This window comes from Harpia harpyja, chromosome 1 (assembly GCF_026419915.1).
Source record: "Harpia harpyja isolate bHarHar1 chromosome 1, bHarHar1 primary haplotype, whole genome shotgun sequence".
Lineage (NCBI taxonomy): Eukaryota > Metazoa > Chordata > Aves > Accipitriformes > Accipitridae > Harpia > Harpia harpyja.
Window position 1 is genome coordinate 86,926,698 of NC_068940.1, and position 19,888 is coordinate 86,946,585.

Here is a 19,888-nt window from a genome sequence, read left to right on the forward strand (position 1 = left end):
GAGCAGTAGCAATCAGGTACGCAGAGCGCTTTAGGTACATAATGCCACTCTTTGATATACCATGCTTTCTGGTGAATCCGTGAGACTCCAGCAAACTCTTCTATCTGGAAATGGTTTGAAACATTCCCCTGTAAATTCAGGCAGCTATTAAAAACAGGATCCCTTTTCCCTTTTCTCTTTTTAAAGAGTGCAGCCTGGCTTGTTTTTACTGCACCGTTTTTCTTAAAATGGACTGCTCCAAATGCTTTCATACTGTGCGGTGAAGCATAAGTATTTTGTAAATGGTACTGGCCCGCGTGCTGAGTGAGGAAGCAGAGGTCTTCCTGTATAATCCGATTTCAATCAACTCACTCTAATCACTACTGATAGTTGCAAAATTTAGCCTGGATCTGCTCTGGTAATCTAGATTGACAGGAGGTAAAAGTAAAGGGACAGAAGGGCAGAGGAACAAAGAGAAACGAGCAGGGACAGCGATTTTCTGCTTTTGCTTCCCCTTCTGGGACGCGTGTCTGTGCTGGCGGGTGCGCCCAGAGCCGCGACAGGGTGCCGGGACAACAGATACCCCCCTTCCCCAGGGCTGGAGCGGCAGCTGCCACGCCGCGGCCGCACACGGCACAACAGGTACCTGCGCGACCTGTTGGCATGCATTATTTATGGACATTGAGATCCTAATTCTCTTTATTACTCAGAAGATCCCAGGGTCGTGAAATATTCAGGCATAGCAGCAGTTAAACGGCGCAGCCAGCAACTGGGCGTCTCTCTGATGTTCTCTGAAGGCGAGTGGCTTCCAGTGTTGGGCTTCATTCTCCTACAAGCTCCAGTCTCGGAGCTTGGGTGGAAGCTGGGTGGGTAACCGGGCACTGCGTTTCGCCGGTGGAAGGGGAAAGTGTCTGTGGGAGTGGGTCCTTTTGACTTCCGGTTTTAACTTTTCCAAGAGAAGATCCAACTTTGGATTTCATGGATATACAGCAATATAGCCAGCTGCTGCTGAAGACAGGCGTTTTGCAAAGATTTGTCTCTGTTTGACTGGATTGTACATCAGGAAGAAAAATGACTTTTTTTATTGTTACCTGACCACATGCTCAGTGTGCCTGTGTCAGCCAGGCTAAGGGATTGCACTCCGTGGGGTAACAGAGGCACCTGGACTACCCCTCCATCTGACTTTCCATGCTGGTGGGGCTGTTGTTGGTCATCTCAGCCTTGCATGTTGCCATGCTAAAAACACCCAAGGCTAAAAATGTATCCTGGGTAAGTACGAAAGCATGAACAAAGTTTCTATAAATATGCATTTTTTCAGATATATATGAATATGCTTCTCTATATATGTAGAATTATAAACTTAAATAGACTGAGGTGTAAGGTGGATTAAAAAATTATAAGTGATTAAGTATCACTAAGAATTAAGAAAAACACAAAACACATTAATTGGAACACCAGTATTTTGAAGGAACAATATTTTAAATTATGGAAATGTTAAAATTATAGGCTTTCAACTTAGTTGGTTTTGATATATACTTTTCATCTATGCTAGTAAAGGGTTTGTGCTACGTACTTTTAAATCAATTGCAAAATTGGTGTGGCTTTCAGTGTACAGATTCAAGGCCTTAAGAGTAAGGTTTAAAAATCTGGAGGGGGATTAATGATTTTAATTATATTTTAATTTCTATTTTTGTATATTTCAATGATTTGTGACTGTAGGTATTCTTACATGTAGTGTGATCCACATCTTTAAACATTATTAAAAATGTCCCAGGAGTTTTTTCAGTATGTTGTAATAAGTTGTAATACACAGTGGGATGAGGGAGTCCGTGTTCAGTGTCTTTTCCGTTGACTTTCTTCTTTTTTACTAAGAAAATACATTGTTATTTTGTCCTTATACATTATTTCTGTGTCAGAAACTAGGATTCCCTGTTGGGGAATAGAGTAAGCCACGAAATATGATTCCAGGGTAAATAACAGTGCCCTTTCCTAACCCCCATCACATATGATTATACAACACTGCCAGCACACAGCCTGCTCTCCTGAATAAGCAGAATATCATCAAACCTGAGTTCCACGCAGAAACCTGGACATGCTGGCAACTGCTCAGTAGATGCCTTTAGGGCTTCTTCAGTGACCTCACTGAGTTCCAAATCTTGCCCCAACTGTGTTGCCCATAACTGCATTACCTTGTCTACAGTGCTGGGGTTGTTCGGGAATAAAGGACATCACTGCCAGAGACGAGGGTACAGTTACTTTCCCTTTCCTGCAACTGCCCAGTGATTAATAGCTATGAAAATGCATTAAATTTCACAGTACTTAGAAATTTATGTGTGTTCATGAAGCAGGCTATGGTTGCATATAAGTGTAGCTGATAGGTGTTTGTATCCCCCAACTTAGGTGCTGAGGGATAAACTGCTCACATAGACAACGTGTCTTCCTGGAGGTAGAAATATTGTATGTTTGCAGCTATGATTGTCTCCAGGTTTAGGTATTTAAACCTAATTTCTGGTGATTTTGTTGGAGAATGCCAAGGTACTTACTCTTACCCATAGTTTTGCACTGTGGAATAATCACCAAGAATAAAATAAATAAGAGCTCTCTCCCCCTTCATAGTTTCACGACCAGTTTACATACAAAAGGAGATAGATATATGCTGTCATGAAACCAGTAAATTTTGGTAATTATTTCAACTGAATGAATGATACAGAGTTTATGTATGATGGTATAGCTTTATATTTTAAACATTAGTGACCTTTAATTGTTTCGCTAAACTCATAGTTACACATGTGAAATGTAAAAACTATAAACTGATTTGAAAAATCCAGTGCAAAAATGGCAACTTAGATGATTGCAACTGTGTGCTATGTAAAGAAATAGATGCAGCATCCAAACCCCTGTAGCTTTTGGGATTACTTTTACTATATGTAACGTTTCCCCCCTTCAAAAATAAATAAATAAAATGGCAAAAGTTATTTGCACGGATTTCTGACTTAGTTTTGAATTAAGTGTATTCTATTAGTAATTTATGGTTGTGACTGGATATCTGTTTGAGACACAGAGAGCAAAAGGAAGAAGTTTAGTTCTATAAAAAGATGAAGAGAGTTTTATGTACCTCTTGCATTCACCCCTTTCCCTTTGGTTTTCTTGGGAGCAGATGTGTTTAGTCACTTCATCCATCTTTGACAACATAGTAGTGAATAAATTTTATACTAAGTGATGGAAGTTATAATTTCCTTAATAAGTATAATTTTGTGACCAATATTTTAAATGAAAAAAAAATTAGAATAGTTATTGCACTGAGGATGTTTAAAACAAGTAATGAGAATGTTTCAGAATATAATAGTGACCTTTTTTTAGTGCTCTAATGTTTTGAAAACCTGAGATACCCTGCAGTGGAGTACAAGGGAACCTTACAGAATCAGATACCTGCTCAAAGTGTCACTTGGTTTAAATCCCTGCAAGTGGAGATCATCTTCAACTCCCTGAAAATCTGGAATTTGACTCTCAAAGTTTTACCTGTCTGGTGATTTGATCTTGACCATTGTGCATATTCAGTGAAAATATGAGGGTCCAAGGCTGAATCACAAGGGTGAGTGCAAGAAAAATTTTTGGCTATGTCATGGTTTAACACCAGACAGCAACTAAGCACCACACAGCTGCTTGCTCACTCCCCCCTCCTAGTGGGATGGGTGAGAGAATCAGAAGAGTAAAAGTGAGAAAACATGTGGGTTCAGATAAAGACAGTTTAATAGGTAAAGCAAAAGCTGCACGCACAAGCAAAGCAAACCAAGGAATTCATTCATCATTTCCCACTGGCAGGCAGGTGTTCAGCCATCTCCAGGAAAGCAGGGGTCCATCATGCATAACGGTTACTTGGGACGTCTCTGAAGGTCTCCCTCTTCTTTCTTCTTCCCCCAGCTTTATATGCTGAGCGTGGTGTCATATGGTCAGGAATATCCCTGTGGTCAGTTGGGGTCAGCTGTCCCAGCTGTGTCCCCTCCCGGCTTCTTGTGCCCCCGCAGTCTCCTTGCTAGTGGGGTGGGGTGAGAAGCAGAGGCGGCCTTGACTCTGTGTAAGCACTGCTCAGCAGTAACTAAAACATCCCTGTGTTATCAACACTGTTTTCAGCACAAATCCAAAACATAGCCCCATAGTAGCTACTGTGAAGAAAATTAACTCTATCCCAGCCAAAACCAGCACATCCTCCACCCCTTATTCCATACCATTTACATCATGCTTAGGTCCCACACCATCCAATACATCCTCAGTAACCACCACCCTGCTTCCCATCCTTTTATATAATATCCAGATATCATTTCCTTAGTCTATAGACCACCCTTGTAAATTGTCCATAAAATGTCCAGAAACATCCACAGAATGTCCACTGAGCCCACCTAGTCCATGACTCTGGGCTCCATCTGTTATGGTGGTCACTCAGGGCAGGAGAGGTGGTGTGTTGTGTGGAGTTACTGGCCATCAAAGCCAGCTGAGGTTGGGTCACTGCTGCACTTGCACTGCTCCTTGTAAGGCATGTCCTCTATTGGTTCGGGTGGCTCCTGCTGTAGTAATTCCTATAACCTGCAACTCAAATCACGGGTAACAACAATTTAAAGGTATTTCCGTTACAGGCTATAATCTAGCAAAGCACTTCAACGTCTCCTGAAATTTCAGCTTGTTTCTCACCTGCTTAAAACTTTGCTGAATCAGTGTGTTTGCTAAACTTACATTATTCTGTAATTAAAGTTGGCATTTGATCCTTGTGCCTTTAGCATACAAGTTCTTAAGGACAGAAACCACGCTATGCTGGTGTATCTTTGTACAAAAGACTGCTACCTGCAGAATTCATATTTCCCCTTTAGGGCTTCCAAGTGCCTAGGTGGGTGCCTTCCTCTGTGGAAAAAAAAAAACAAACAAAAAACCCCAAACAAATAAAAAAACCCCAACCCAAACCTGCTACAGTGTTTAAAAGCTAGGCAGTTTCTGAGACTTTCACCAACATTTTGCACCAATGCGTCGGAGAGACCCCTGACTGCTGCAAGGACCCTCATCTCAGAAATGACAAGGCTGAGAAATGAATTTCTCATGTCTTTGAAGAGCTGAGGAACTGACAACTTCTTAGTGGGCTGTTTCTTCCCCAGAAGCTCTTCAGAAACCATTTGATAGATCTACATGACTTTGATACAAGCTCTGGGGTTTCCAGACATGTGAATTACAGCCTTGGTTTCATGCACGTAGTCTTGAGGAAAGCTTTGGTCACTGCTGCATGTGGTGTATGGCTTTTTAAGTGAAGTAAAAGGCCTTGTAGGAGCCATGGTGACTTTAGTTTTAAATTATGTAGAGAATATTTTCACTTCTCTCTATAGGCTGTTGGTGTTGCCACGTGTGAATGTTTTTGAAAGTTACTGGGAAGAACTGAGACTGACCTAGACAAGATGACTGTAAAATCTGTTTGTCATCTAGTGCCTTGGGTTTTTTAATATTTAATTTGCAAAATGTGTCCATTTAATTATCCCTGATGGAATCCCTAATTTTTGACTTGGACTCCTATTGACTTGAATTTAATTTTTATTGTCTAATATAAACAATTTTATTGTTTGTGACTTAATGTACATACAAGCAATCCTGTCCTTGAGCTCTGTGACAACTGTAGGTAGGACCTTCACCTGGGAAAAAGCCAATAAATTACAATAAATGCAGCTATGGGACATGGTGATTTTTTTTAAACTATCTTTTTGACCTAAGCAGTAGATGGTGATGAGAATTGTGCTTAAAGGAACTCTCAAATTTGAAGTACCACAGCATCTTCAAAATATTGTTCCATGCTTGTTAATGAAAGATTTCTTCCCTATATTTTCTGTAAGTTATTGGGCCAGTCTGTTGTACTGGTATATTAGAGGAATAAGCACCTTTAACTAGTCTGTGAAAGACATTTAATTTTGTACCTAATGTAATTTTCAAGGGTAGCATGATTTTACAGAGTTCCAGATACAGCCCTTTTTTCCTATCCAAATGTCCTCTAGCCTTTGGAGCCATATAAGCCCTGCTGGAGGGCTGCAAACCTTGACTCAGTGCCAAGGCAACCTGCTGAGCAGAAAGGTCATTGCGCCACAGATACCCAAAAATAAATTCTAGCTCTTTATCTGAAAGCTGTGGAGCCTCCTGCCATGCTCTGCTGTCAGTAGTTGTAGATCATGGTACCCACTGCAAAAAAAGAACAAAGTCTGTGTGCCACTTTTAGTAGAGTAACTATTCTTCCCTGAAAGACAGGTTTGGGTGGGTAGGTAATTTGCTGTACTGCAATTACTGTAAGTAGGGTGCTTAAGAGTGTATACACAGTATGTTTCTGCTTTTATTAATATTTAAATTGAGTTGTCAGTGTTGGTATTTAAGAGATAAATCTTCTTGATTGCAAAGTATCCTTTATCTCTGTCCTCTTACTTATTAATGCTCTTTGTCACCCACCTAGTATCACTCAAATTCAAAGGAGTGAAATTTACAGAGAAGGAAGACTGACTTTTATGTAATTAACTAAATTACAATTCCTGCTGAATTCCCTGAGCTAAAAAAAGGGACTGGTATTTCTATCTCACTTTATTACTTAAGAAGTTTCATGGTGGCATATATAGTGTTACAATGGTACAGAAAGTGAGGGATGAAAGAAGATAGGATGTAAATGGTGAAATATGCTTGTTCTAGCTCAGAATGTTTCAAGAGAAGATGGGACATCTGTGGAAAATGTAAGGAATAGTTTGGTTATATTGATTTGGAAACTCTTGAAATATGGAGTGATGTGAAAAAATAGAGGATTAAGTGGTCAAAGAAAAAAAGAGAGGAGAAGATAAAATTGTAAGGGAGAAAAGGAAGATGAAGAGAAAGACAAAATAGAGCTTTGAATCTTAAGAGAAGTGATAGTATTAGAAAGGAAGGATTAAACAAATGCAGAAACACCAAGAGGAGGGTGTGGCTTACATTATGAGTGCTATTTTTGTGTCTGCATTTGGGGTCAACTTGAAAATAGGAAATTAAACAAGTAGTTTGAAGAATACACAGTGGAAAAATCTTGAAAATAATTGGAAAATTATCTGAGCATGGGTTTACCCTGCAACATGGAAGGTAATGATAATGCAAATTAAATTTGCTGTGTTTCTAACGGAGAGGACAAAAGGTTCCCTTGGATGAGTTCTTTTTGCTTGAGGTTCTCATGGTACATGGATGAGAGGAAAGCTTGGAGAGAAGCATTTGCAATTTACAGGCATGCTATTACTCTGGTTTGGATTAGTATCAGTCTTGTGAAAAGACTGCCAAAGTGGATGAAATCAAGAAATGTTAAAGATGGAAATGTCACCGATCTGTGGAACAATAACAAAGCTATTGCTCATTTCATAGTGCTGTTTTAAGATGCTATTGAAAGAGGGAAGGCAAGGACCTGATGGAAGGTCTAAGTAGAGAACTGCTGACTGCAACAGTATCTCTGAGGGCTTAAAGATGTATCCATGCAATAATTGGAGTAGTCTATGGCACAAGAGGCAATTCATTACTCAACTCCGGCTTGCGTGGAGATCTTCGTCCTTTGATAAATCATGGCTCTTGACATTGAAAGATTGACATAGCTGAAACAGCTGTAGATATTTTGGCTGAAATACACCATTATTGGCAAAAAAAAAAGAAAAAAAAAGAAAAAAATCTCTTGTTTGTTACATTACTTATGAAGTGGTGTTTCTTTTCAGTAAATCAATAGGGTACTGTTTTGTTTCTGTCTCGGCCTGGCCTAATGTGTGCTAATGTGATACTCGTTCTGTTAGATAATCATGGACTGAAACGACATTGTCATTTGCTTGCTTTCTGGTCATTATCAAGTCCTTAGTTTCTATTGGAGACAGCTCTTAGCATTCTTGGGTGATAGAGCAAGCTTCCTTGGTGGCTTTGGCTCTCTCTGCTGGCAGCCCAGTTTTTTTCTACTAATAGAGGCAGGCCTGGGTTGTTTCTGTCCTTCAGAGGCAAACCTGTGGGAAAGCTCCTGTGGCTGCCAGATTGTCTCCCTTTGCTTGCACAGGACTCAAGTGGTGTGCTACAGAAAGTTCAGGGGTTTTAAAGCACTAGGAAACAAAAGGCAAAAGGCTTAATTACATATTATCCCCTCCTCTGGTTTTTCTTGTACTTATTTATCAGTGTAATTCCAGCTGATATTGGTTGGAGTTACATGCATAATCCGATGAGCAGAAAGGTCATCAGGGCATGCAGAACTTCAAGTAATCTGCTGTAAGATAGAGGACTGGCTTCCCTTGAAATTTCTGAAAGTTTTCCCTTGAATCACGGGAACCAGGATTTCACCCACATCCTCATAGCAGCTGGGTTGTACCAACAAACAGAGTTGCACTGATGGCAGTTTCTGTGGGCAGTAGTAGCCTGTGTGTGCAAGGCTGTGATTGCACTCAGTCTGCTGGCACTGGGAGTCTGGGCTGGATGTGGGTGATACGTCGCTATTGATAACACTGCTTGACTCAGGCAGATTGCTTGATTTTTCAAATTAAGCAATCATGTTTGAAAAATAAATTAATGATACATTCCAAATTGGAATCTGTCATTAATTTTAGCACTTCATCTTTATGTGCAGCGTGCTGAGTTTGTGACTACCAGGCAGCAATTTTAAAGAGGCCGGGGGACAATTTATGTTGAAGGTAGAAAGTTAGTGTTGACTGACTTCATAGAGTAATGAGAAGTGAACTTTCCTAGAGTACTTTTTCTTAATACTGTGTAATAGCATACACAAGCATTTACCACAGACGTCTGTTTGCTACTTCTAATCTCTATAGACTTTTGTAACCACACAGATATAAAGGGGAAGGTAAGAGGAATGCGTTTTCCCTTTTTTAAGATGTAAAAGTTAGGGGGTTTTCCACTATCAAGAGTTAATAAAAAGGCAGAAGAAGTTACCAGTTGACCCAGTCACAGTTGATTTGAGCTGCCTTGAACAGTCTTGACAAAGAGAAATTTTTAGAGTTTATTCTGGGATAGAGGAGAGCGTAGGAAAAAATATGAACCTGAATTTGAAGGTAGTGTTGTCTGAGATGAAATAGAAGGTGCAATTACAGAAACAACTGTGGATAAAAGGAAATTATGCCTGTTTTTCTCAGCAGTATTTGTACTGGCCTTTGACATTAAAATCTGGATACAGGAATGCCAGCTGTATATTCAGTTTCTTTGGTTATTTCTATTGTCATTTCCCTTTTTCTTTTCTAAGTTTTTTGCCACTGCTAAAATTGGTGAAGCTTGCAATATAAATTTGCAATGTAATTTTCCTGTATTTGAATTGCAAAGTTTAAAGCTGACTGAAGTTGTAATTTATGACAAATTGCCAGATACATCTTGCATTTCTAGAGGCATGAATGGGCCCAGAGCATATAAAGTGTAAATGGTTTATTTTTCCAGTGATGCATGACAAATTTAAACATGTAACTGCATAAGCATTTATGAGTTCTTCACTCAAATCATCAGTGCATTAATGGGAGAATTATTCCTAAAAATATGGTAGCCAAGGGAAAGGGAAGAAAGGGAGAGAAGACAGCAGCTAGTGGACATTTAGGGCTGCGAACATACAGCAACACTAGGAAGACTCTATAAAAACTAAGGAAGATGGGGAAGTTTTAACCCTTTCATGTTTAATTAATGTTATAGCTGATAGAGAAATATTATGTTGCGTTGAGCACATTAGCCCTGTATGTTAAGGCTGTAAAATTTTCTGCTTGGATTCATCTTGCTCCCTTTTAAAAATACTTGTGCTCATCATGGTTGCTAAATTTCAGCTGGAATTCTGCTTGTGTATAGACTTTGTAATGTCCTGCAGTTATTTTATAACATCAAGTTATACTGTTCTTCAAGTAATGTGTGACGCTGAACAAAAACCATGCATACAATAAGAAAAGTTCATGAGAAATATTCAAGAAATGTGTCTATATTTTAGTCATAAAGTTTTGGATACAGTTGATCAGAATTTCATGGAAAATTAGTAATTATATGCTCAAACTTTTCTGTATCTGTTTATTTTTTGCTATTTATACTCATTCATAAGAGGATATTTATATCTAACCATTAACTATTTTATACTGAATTCATAAGGGCTACTGATTACATTGAAAGCCTTCCTAAGTTCCATTTTCATTAGGTAGTCTGTTCTTGAAGGAAACTAAGAACAGGTTTTCCCATGTGGAAATTGTTTTTGAGTATTTAGAGCCAATCTGAATGTAATGCTTTGCAGAAAACTAAACCAAGAAAAATACGCATTTTTATTATTTATTGTGGTAGAAAGAACTCTGATAAAAATTACCATGATAAAAAAAACCCCAACAACACAGTTGCCATAGTTTCTCTGAATGATCATCAGGAATATACTTACCTAGTTACTAGGAAGTGTTTATTTGTTGCCTCTTGAGGTGTCAGTAAGAGGTGTCAGTAAGATGTCTTCTATAGAATGAAAACAGTATCATCACTTGTTAACACAGAATATAACAGTTGATTACTAGAGTAGATAAATCTGGGCAGTGTTATGCAAACGTATGTCACAGAAAAAAAATACGTACAAATAACATGCAAAAAAAGTTACATATATGGAAGTGTATGTTACATTCCCAAGATACACATTAGCAATGAAGATCTCTCTTTTCCATTACACGATTCCTAAATGCTTTCAATCACAAGTGAAAACATCTTCAAAATGAGAGGAGATTCAAAAGACATTAGAGATTCAAAATAATTTGCCCAGAAAAAACAGCAAAGAAGTAAATACAGCTGTAAAAGCTTTAGGTTTCACAAATTAAAAAATCCAGACCTGTGCCCAGAGCCCATTGGTGATGCCTTCTCTGCAGAGGCCTAAGGGATTGCCTTTATGTCTGACTTCCCGCCGTCTCTGCTTCCTAATTTCCTTCGCTTCACGTTAGCTTTGGTAAATAAGTATCTCGCTACTGTAATAGATTCAGTTCTGTTGGATACAGCATGTTGAATTCTTGCCCTATTTCCAGGCCAAATGCTCTTTCCTCATTTCAGCGTCTCCTTGGCCACTCTTCAGGACACATCCCGCTCCGTGAGACTTCTGCCACGTTACAGAACCTGATTCTTGAATGCAAAATATTCATAACTAGCTCTGGGAGAATTTATTAAGTAAATTTAATTTGATAAACTTCAACAGGCACTTTGATAGTTACTGTAATAATATCTTGTTGTCTTCAGAATTTTTAGAAAATAATAGGAGGTGCTTTGCAAACAACACCTCAATTTTTGAATATTCAGCCTTCCAAACCAATACCATATTCTTCAGGTGTGAATTATTTTATCGCAGGGCTTATCTATGTTCAATGCTTGCAGGTTTTACTGTCTTGTAGGCTTTTTCTTCCACTGGAAGACTTGCTTCCAATTTGAAATATACCCTGTGGCAAAGAGTGAATTACACTTTTTGATATGATTTCCCTTGAGTCTTTCAGTTGTTTTGAGGTTTTACTGTCAGATTTCCCTCTATATCTACCCTGTGTTGAATAAAGAATTCATATGCATCATAAGAGACAAGAATCAAAATAGAAGGCTATGAAATACATAAAGCACTGTCTAGTGCACTAGGTACTCTTACTGTGAATAAGAATAATAGTTTTAAACAATATTAAATGTTACTTCTTGGAATAAGACTAGTAAACAATTTGAGAGACACATTTAAAGAACATTATCTCTCTAAGATTAAGAAGAGAGGGTGCTGTTATAAAAAGAAATGGTGTGTAGCTGTGTTGGGTCGTTTGAGTGTACTAATATGCAAGATACTATTTTACAGATTTTTTTCATTGGTGCACTTCTGAATGTGCTTTCCTGTTAAACTATAAGTACCGAAAGTTCTGGCTTACTCTTTCTTTGGCTAACAAGGGCCGTTCGGGAATAAGGGACATTCAGTTGTCCTTGAAGTTAAAGTTCCTCCCTAAAGACATCTGGAAAAGCAAAATGAAATCCCCAAAGCACAAAGGGAACAGGGAAATGGAAGTAATGTTATCTCAGCTGTTGATATCTACCTCTTTATTTATTTCTTATTAGAAGGCATGGGTCAGATATGACATCTTCTGACAAACTGCTTCCTCTTTATAAACCATCATCTCAATCTAGTCCTAGAGCTGTTCCTGCCTATTGGTGAAAATGGGATGTTACTGGAATGCCTTGGCATAATTATGGCCTTTATTAGTTATCAGAAATTAGAGCAGCAGTTAAAACACTCTGCTTTGACTCAGGCAGATGAAGATGCAGCAGAAGCACCATGGGACAACCCACAGATTCAAGAACTCGTGGCTTCTCATGAAAACCTTGATTTGCAGACTCGGTAGTTGGTCATGTATCATGACTTGTTTCTCACAGAGCAGACAGCTAATTTTTTCGTTCTGTTTTGCTGATCACTTAGGAAAGAGTGCGCTTTCTTCTCACTTTTACCATAGCTTCTACTGTAAGGAAATAGTTTCTGCTGTAAGGAAATCAAGGTTTTATTTAATGACTTAGTCTCTTTCCGAACACTGACAAAACAGGAATGTACAAGTACTTGGTGTGCCTAAGTGCATGGAATATTGTACATTAAATTAAAGCATTAATACACAGTGATATTCTTTGGAGTCATTAACAATTAATAGAGAATAAAGCTAATGAGGCAAAATATAACTATAGAATGGACATTAATTTCCTCTTAAAATAACATAGTTTTAGGAGCAGATTTTTGTAGAGGAAGAAGAAACATAATCACCCTTTGCCAGCTAAAGCAACTTTGTAATTCAGCAACTGTTAAATTATATTCTTCTGTGAAAAATAATCAAAACATCTAATTTCAAATATATTTTAAACTGTTAAAAAGTATTAATGTAATATTAATGTATTATTAATATTGTATTAGTGTCTATAATTAGTTTCACTTAGGTAGTTTTCATTTTAAGAGTTTTGACAAATCCTTTTTTTTTTTTTAATCATAAAATGTTTCTCAATATGACGGAGAATTCTGTTAGGAGATTTTTCCATTGTAAACAGACATTAAACAAGCTGTATGCCAGCTATTTCAGCGCTGACAATTGGGCTCTTGCAAGGTCACTTAGAAAAGCTCATAAACTTAATTAAGTTCTACAAGCTTTGACGTGAAGAGTAAGTTGAAAAGTGTTGGATTGCCAGAAATTTCGAAGTGTTCCCACTGCTACAGCCAACTAAGTGGCAGGAGAGGGGACAGGGCAGAATGGGGCTGTGCTCTTTAGTTCCTGGCAAAATGACACAAAGATAGAGCAAAATCTCTTAAGTGACTTTCCAACTTTCTTCTGAACAAACTGTACTCTCAAGTATCATTTCAAATGTCATCAGCTCTGTCACATGCTTAATGTTGTCATATAAGGGTAAGAAATTATCTCTGAATGTTTGAGTCAGTAAATCTGCTCTGATGTAACCTCTGTGTGCTGCATAAGAGTGCAAGGGCAACACTAGGTCTGATTATACTATATTTCTGATGAGTAAAATAACATCAGTCACACAACATCTTTCTACACTGTCACCAGGGCAGACAATTCAGTCTTTTCACCTGCGTTAGGGATGACAAGGAATGTGGGCTGCACTGCAATGCATGTATTATTGTGTCTGTTTTTCTCCATCAGATGATCTCACATGGCCAATCACCTCTGTACACAGTTGGACTGGCAGTCTTTTTAAATGAATAAAAGCAATGTCCCACCTTTCCAAAACCAATGGGAAATTTATTTTATGTCAGTAAATCCAGTGATCCGGTAGCAGCCCCTTGGGCTGCGGTCCCTGTGCCTGCAACCCCAGCGCTGTGGGCAGGCAGTGCTGGTCTGCAGGGTTTGGAAGGAAACCCAAGCAGAGCGTTCAGCTGGTGTGCGTGACTGGAGTGAGGTTGCTGTGCGGAGGGGAGATACTTCTCTCTCTGAAGCCAAGCCAGTTCCCATTGATAGCCTAGCAGCCCAGCTGTTTAAGCCAGCATCATGATTTCTAAGCTGTCTGTGGGAGGACTTGACCTACAGGTCTGGGGGTGCTTGATAAGCACCCTCAACACCACCAGTCACCGCATCAATCTTATTTTCCCTTCTCACCTCCCAAGTTCTTCCCCTTTCCATTCTTATTCTCACCCAAATAAACAGCCCTCCCCTAATCACTTTTTTTTCCAATAGGTCCCAATTCTGGTATGTCTGACAGTGTTGCCCAGGTAATATGGCCTTATACCACCTTACTGATAGGGTTACCTATGCACTGTGTTACATGCGTGACCAGTTTGGTGGTCACGGAGAAGGGTTAACGTATGGATGGGTAAATGAGGCACTGGTACCTCTCTAAATCTGAACTGCTAGTGGGAAAACAATGTGCTTAGTGATCAGATCCAAGCGAGCATGTGGGTTTTAATTTGAACTATTTTTGTGGGTGATTCAAGCACTCATGAAGAAATGGCTTTAAAATTGCAGCCTTTCCTGTAGATTTCCCTTAATGTCTTGGTAAATTGGAAAGAGATTATTTTAAGAGACATTTTGTAGGTGACCTCTTCCAAGGGACAAAGTATCTGGTTTGTTTTTAAAGTACCTCCTTTGAAATTGTGATTGTAACTAAAATAAATCTTAAAAATGTGCACATTGCCTCCTTTAAAAAAATAAAAATTAAAAAAAAAATCACTGAAGTTGAAATCCAAAACCCAATTGGTCTAAACTACTGGAATAATTTCTGCATATTTATGACTTGAACAGCGCTAGACTAGCTCATGATAGTGAATTAAGGACTTCTTTTCGCTTACAGCCAATGCTTTTAACTACTCCCTTGTATCTTTTTCCATAGATTTATTGTTGCTAAGGGAAATACTTTGAATCCTATGAGATATGTGGTATGTTCCCACACTAATGGAAATTACTGTATTCTTGTAGTATACAGTTTTCAAGGAACTCCTCATGCTGTGAGTTACATCATGAGTAATGAACGTGTTGGCTCTGGGAACTGGTGTTCTCCTAGTGACGGCGTAAACTTTCTTGTAAATACTGCATTTTTAAGGAAAAGGAATGAAAGAGCTCTTTAGCAATAACTCAGGCATTCCAGATTAGTTAATTATAGTGTTGCATGGTGGTCTTTAAACTCAGGCTCTTCTTTAAGAGCTAGTAGCTGATTTATTCTTGATATATTGTAGTGCGCTAATGTCTTACCGGTGGGTTTTAGCAGTGTCATTTTATAGTTGTTGGATAGTTATATTAACTGTTGTACTGTTGCTACATTGAATGGTAATGCAGTTCTAGATCTGCATAGAAAATTGAACTAGTGAAGATTCAAGGCCAAATCTCACTATGGTGTGAAAAAGAGGGGAGTTAACTTTCTACAATTATTTCAGATATAATGCACATAGGAGAAGATAAATATTAACAATGGTAATGATGTTGAAGCATATTTGGAAACAAAGGCTAAAATATCTCTGAAGTACATTATGCTTTGGTTTCCATTCATCATTAACAAGCGACTTAATGCCACTGTTAAAATTGTAGTTTAGGTTGAAATTTTCAAGACTTGCCAAACTGTAATTTGTAAAAATCTGTAGCTAATTCCTCACATCCAGACAGCAAAAACTGCTTTGGTATTTCTCACTGAAATCAGAGCCTTTAAAAACTAGACTTGGCATGTACCCATAATTAACTACTTAATGCATGCATTCTGATAGGATTTTTCTTGTATGAATGTACCTGACTAAAAGGAGCAGGTTGAGGAAAAGCCATTCAAAATTATTGTGCTTCCAAAGTGATAGATTTCTATTTTTTCTGATATCAGCCATGCACTATTAGCCTAGTTAGATGTTCACATCTATGATGTGCAATGTGACAGGGAATATAAAGTCCAAAGAGAAAAAAGTTCCTCCCTAAAGATGCCAAGTAGTCATGGCAGAGAAAAGGCAGAGTTTTATGCCTCGCTGATGCAAAGGGCTGTTTACTAACCGGTAAGTGCATGACTGCAAATGTAATGTTTATGATCATAAACAGAGACATTTATCTACTTGTTGGACAGGGCCAAACTTGGTTCTCATTTAAGAGGGTGGCCACACTGTTCTCTACTTGGGCAGAAGAAAAAGGGTTTAACAAAAAAATAATAAACCTGTTGAAAATCTGAAAAGGGAGACTGGCTGTGAAAGTGAGGAAAGTTCATCCAGAGGGCAGAGGACATTCAGGAATGCTGAAATCTTTGCCTTTTTATCTTAAACTGGTTTGAGCTAACTGTGAGCATCTGTGGTGGGCCATTTCTCATGCAAGGATTTGGCCTGTTTATGAGCTGGGGCCTTGCAAAGCCATCAGAGGTGTTCCAGCTCTCCTCTGTGTCACCCAGCATAGCCAGAAGAGAAACCAAGGAAAAGAGCAAATGTTTAGAGTCAGGGCTTAACTTTTAAGACTCAGGAAGACAACAGGACCTTGGTCTGATCCCACACTCTTTGAGAAGGTGACTCCCTTTATAAGTTAGTTTAAGGTGAAAAAAAAGGTATACTGAAGTTCTGAACCTTTCCTCCTTAACCCTGCCTGTTAAACTGCAGCTACTTGGGTTAGAGTAGTAAAGTAAATGCAGTACTTCTGCAGTCAAAACGAATCTATCTTCCTTTCTAGCAGAAAACCACCTAGAAAGGAGAAAGGACTGTAGAGTGTAAACATAAAAAATAAAGTTGAATTACAAAATAATTCAGCTATAACAGTAATTATTAATAGGAAATGTATCTAGTAATTAAAAAGAATTATTATACATTATTTACTGGCCCTTTTAAGGCCATTATCAATTTCTACTCGTATGCTCATTTTCAGGGACATCACATAGCTACTAGAAACATAGGTTTTGTGTCACGATTTACTTAAGGAATGCATTCAGTAAAGATTTACTGTAGAATAGAAAGGTGTAATATTTTGTGATCAAAGTCTTCAACTTGTTTACAGTAACTCATGATGCCTTTGCAATTCCGTGCTTAGGGATATATATTTTATTCTTCCCTTAATATATTGTTAATCCTCTGAATTGCGACTAAGTGGATCTGTTGCACAAAGTGGAACAACTGCCACTTCATCCAGAGCCTCCTGTAAGGACTGATTCCCACCTGTCAAGTTGTTCATGGCACTTTCATCCCTTGCAAGCCGTGTTCTGGTGTGTTGTGTTCCTTAATGGTACTGAACTTACTGGTCAGTTCTCTAGCTAAATGGATGCACCTCCTCAGCACTGTTACTGCCAAATTCTGCTTTCTGTTTCTGAGGGGTTTAATTTTTAACTGGCATGAATAAGCATTGCTTCATCTGTTTACAGCTGTAAATTAACAGCTGTAAATTAGGACAGTCGACTGCTTTTGTTTTCACAGAACAGGGCAAGTACTGGTTATTCACAGGAATTTATCGTAGCATATAGGGTGGGGTTTGGGACTGCTTACTGCATCCCTCAGTTCCCCCCAGGGGAACTCCCCAGGCAGGGGTCTCAGGTGTCTGGTGGGGAAAGTCTTCCTTCATGGGTGGCCAGTCCATGGTTGGAGTGGGGGATCACAACTTTAATTCTGATAATTTTGAGGAGGTTTTAGTTATTTCCGTGGTTCTGCTGATGTGGGCACTCCTGACAAGATGTTAGTAAAGATCATCCATCTTTTCAGCTTGCCTTTTCCTGGTCAAACATAACCTCCAGGCTCAGAAGCACTTCAGCTTCATGCGTTCCACTCATGGATGTGAGTTGGGGACTCCATTGAACAAGACGAGGGGTGTGAGAAGTACCTTCAGTAAGACCCGTTTCTGGCATTTTTTAGACATAAAGTCAGCATATTAAAGAGCTGTATTTTTAGCCAGGATTGCTTCCTAGCAACAGACCATTTACTGTACTATGGGCTTAAAATGTATTAAATAATTTTAGCTTTCCTACTTTAACCTTGGTGGATTACACTAATGCCTCAAGGCTTTTTTCCTGTGCTATGCTATATGCCTTCCGGTACAAGACCGCAAACTACTGTCAAGGCCATATTGTGCTTAACCCCAAATGCTGTCAGACTTTTTTTAGCATAAAGATGGTGACATAATTTCTGCTACCTTCCTACTAAGCAACTAGCTAAATAAATATTTAGAAACTCAAGAGACTGCTATCCAAAAGCTGTCCTGATTTATACTTTCACAAATTAAAAAAAAAAATTAAAAAAGTAGCTAAGTCATTCTGTAAAACCTGTAAATAAAAATGAAGGAAAAAATTGGAATGGGGGTGGTTAACCTTTAAATCTGATGAATTTGCAGAATTTTTAGATATTTCCATGGGATAGGAAGGAATATATTTTGCTGGTTAGATTCCTTTAAGATTACTATTTGATTTTTTAAAAAATTTATCTTGACTTATTTCCTTCTAAATCTAAATATTTAAGACTTAGTACTGAGTGATTTTCACTTTATGGTTCAATTTTGACTTTTATATTCATGTTGCACTACTGGTTTGCAGAACTTACTTGAAAAGTAGTTTTGATTTTCAGCTGTAACCAATGTGTATATCATGCTGAAGGCAAATAATAAACCTGGCTTGAGCAGCTTATTGTCTAAATAAAGCCTGTGCTGTTTAAAGAGGATACTTTGACTGAAGTATTTAAATGGTCTAGACATGATAGTGCAAGAAGGCAAGGGTCATACAAGTAATTTTCTTCCATACCCTCCCACCTTCTAAATGTTGGTTAAATCTGAAGAAAACCATCCCCTCTGCCTTTCCATCGACACAGTGTAGTCACCTAGACTAAAGCAGAAATTACTTTTACACACATGTTGAACAGCTAGAAACGGTTATAGAAAGAAGCAGATAATAAACCTTCAGTAAATTCCGGCCAGTGGCTACTCCTTGTAGACTTCTAAAATATCTCAAAGTTTAATTGTAGAATAGATTAACCAAAGTATTTTAAAATATTTTAATTACTGTAAAGTTCTAAAAGTATTTTGAAATTATTTAAGTTTTAATTTTTAATTCATTTTAAAAATTTGAATATTGGAAATATTTGGATACTCTCCAAACATACATATATTGGATATTTGAAATATTAAGTTCTCAAAACACTTAAAAATACTCTTTACCATTAAAAATTCTCTTTACCATTTAAAAGAAATATCTATTGATTTAGCCCTTGTAACTATATTTACATCCCATTCAGCATTGAGGTCAATAGGATAAAAATATCCTGAGATATAGGAATTTCATAATTTTTTTGTTTATTATCATTTTTTGTCCTGTTTTCTTTTCTAGTGTTTTCTTACTACGTCTGGGCTAAGTGTTTTTCCAGTATTTCTGGAAGTGATAACCTTTTTCTTTACCCTGTTAGGCTTCATATTTAAAATGTGAAGTAAAAGTCTTTGGGCCAATTCTGTTATTATTTATGCGTGGGTAAAGCAAATCACAGCTGTCAAGTTTTGTGCACACCATGGAAGATGTTTATGCAAATCACTGAATAAGTCATTTTGCATGCTTAATGCAATTTTGCATATAATAAAAAACTTCCATTTGAAAAACAAAAGTGCTGATGAAAAATGTCTATTCACTCTGGTTGGTGAAGTCTTTTATTATGTACAGGGTAAACATAAATGGTAAACATACTGCCCTATTACCATGTCTCAGTTCTTGCCTGGTGAGAATAAAAAGGTTATTTCTGTCTTGTTTCTTTGCTTCAGGCACTATCTGTTTGATTACCAATTAATATTAACTGTGGTAATGAGTATGTAGTAAGGAAGCTGAAACTGAAATCTCAGCAGTCTGGCAGATGGGAGATATGTTTAACTGTTACTGAGATGCAAAGGGAAATCATCAGTGAATTCATGGCACAGTTCATTACACAGGCCCAAGTAAGTATAAGTTTCTGACGAGGGGCTGTACTTGTAACATACAATCTTAATTCAGACATTTCTTAAAA

General features: G+C 38.0%; 1 protein-coding gene across 7 annotated transcripts in view; it reads left to right on the forward strand.

Annotated features, from left to right (window-relative positions):
* CACNB2 (calcium voltage-gated channel auxiliary subunit beta 2) overlaps positions 1-19,888 on the forward strand; it is a 268,848-nt gene that overhangs the window by 94,332 nt on the left and 154,628 nt on the right. Inside the window, exon 1 of one of the 7 annotated variants that reach the window (XM_052803780.1) lies at positions 406-1,248. The exons of the other annotated variants lie outside the window; for them this stretch is intronic. Within the exon in view, the coding sequence (XP_052659740.1) occupies positions 1,168-1,248 (81 nt within the window). The 5' untranslated portion in view covers positions 406-1,167. Of the gene's footprint in view, positions 1-405; positions 1,249-19,888 lie in introns of those variants that run through there. 7 annotated transcript variants of the gene reach the window in all.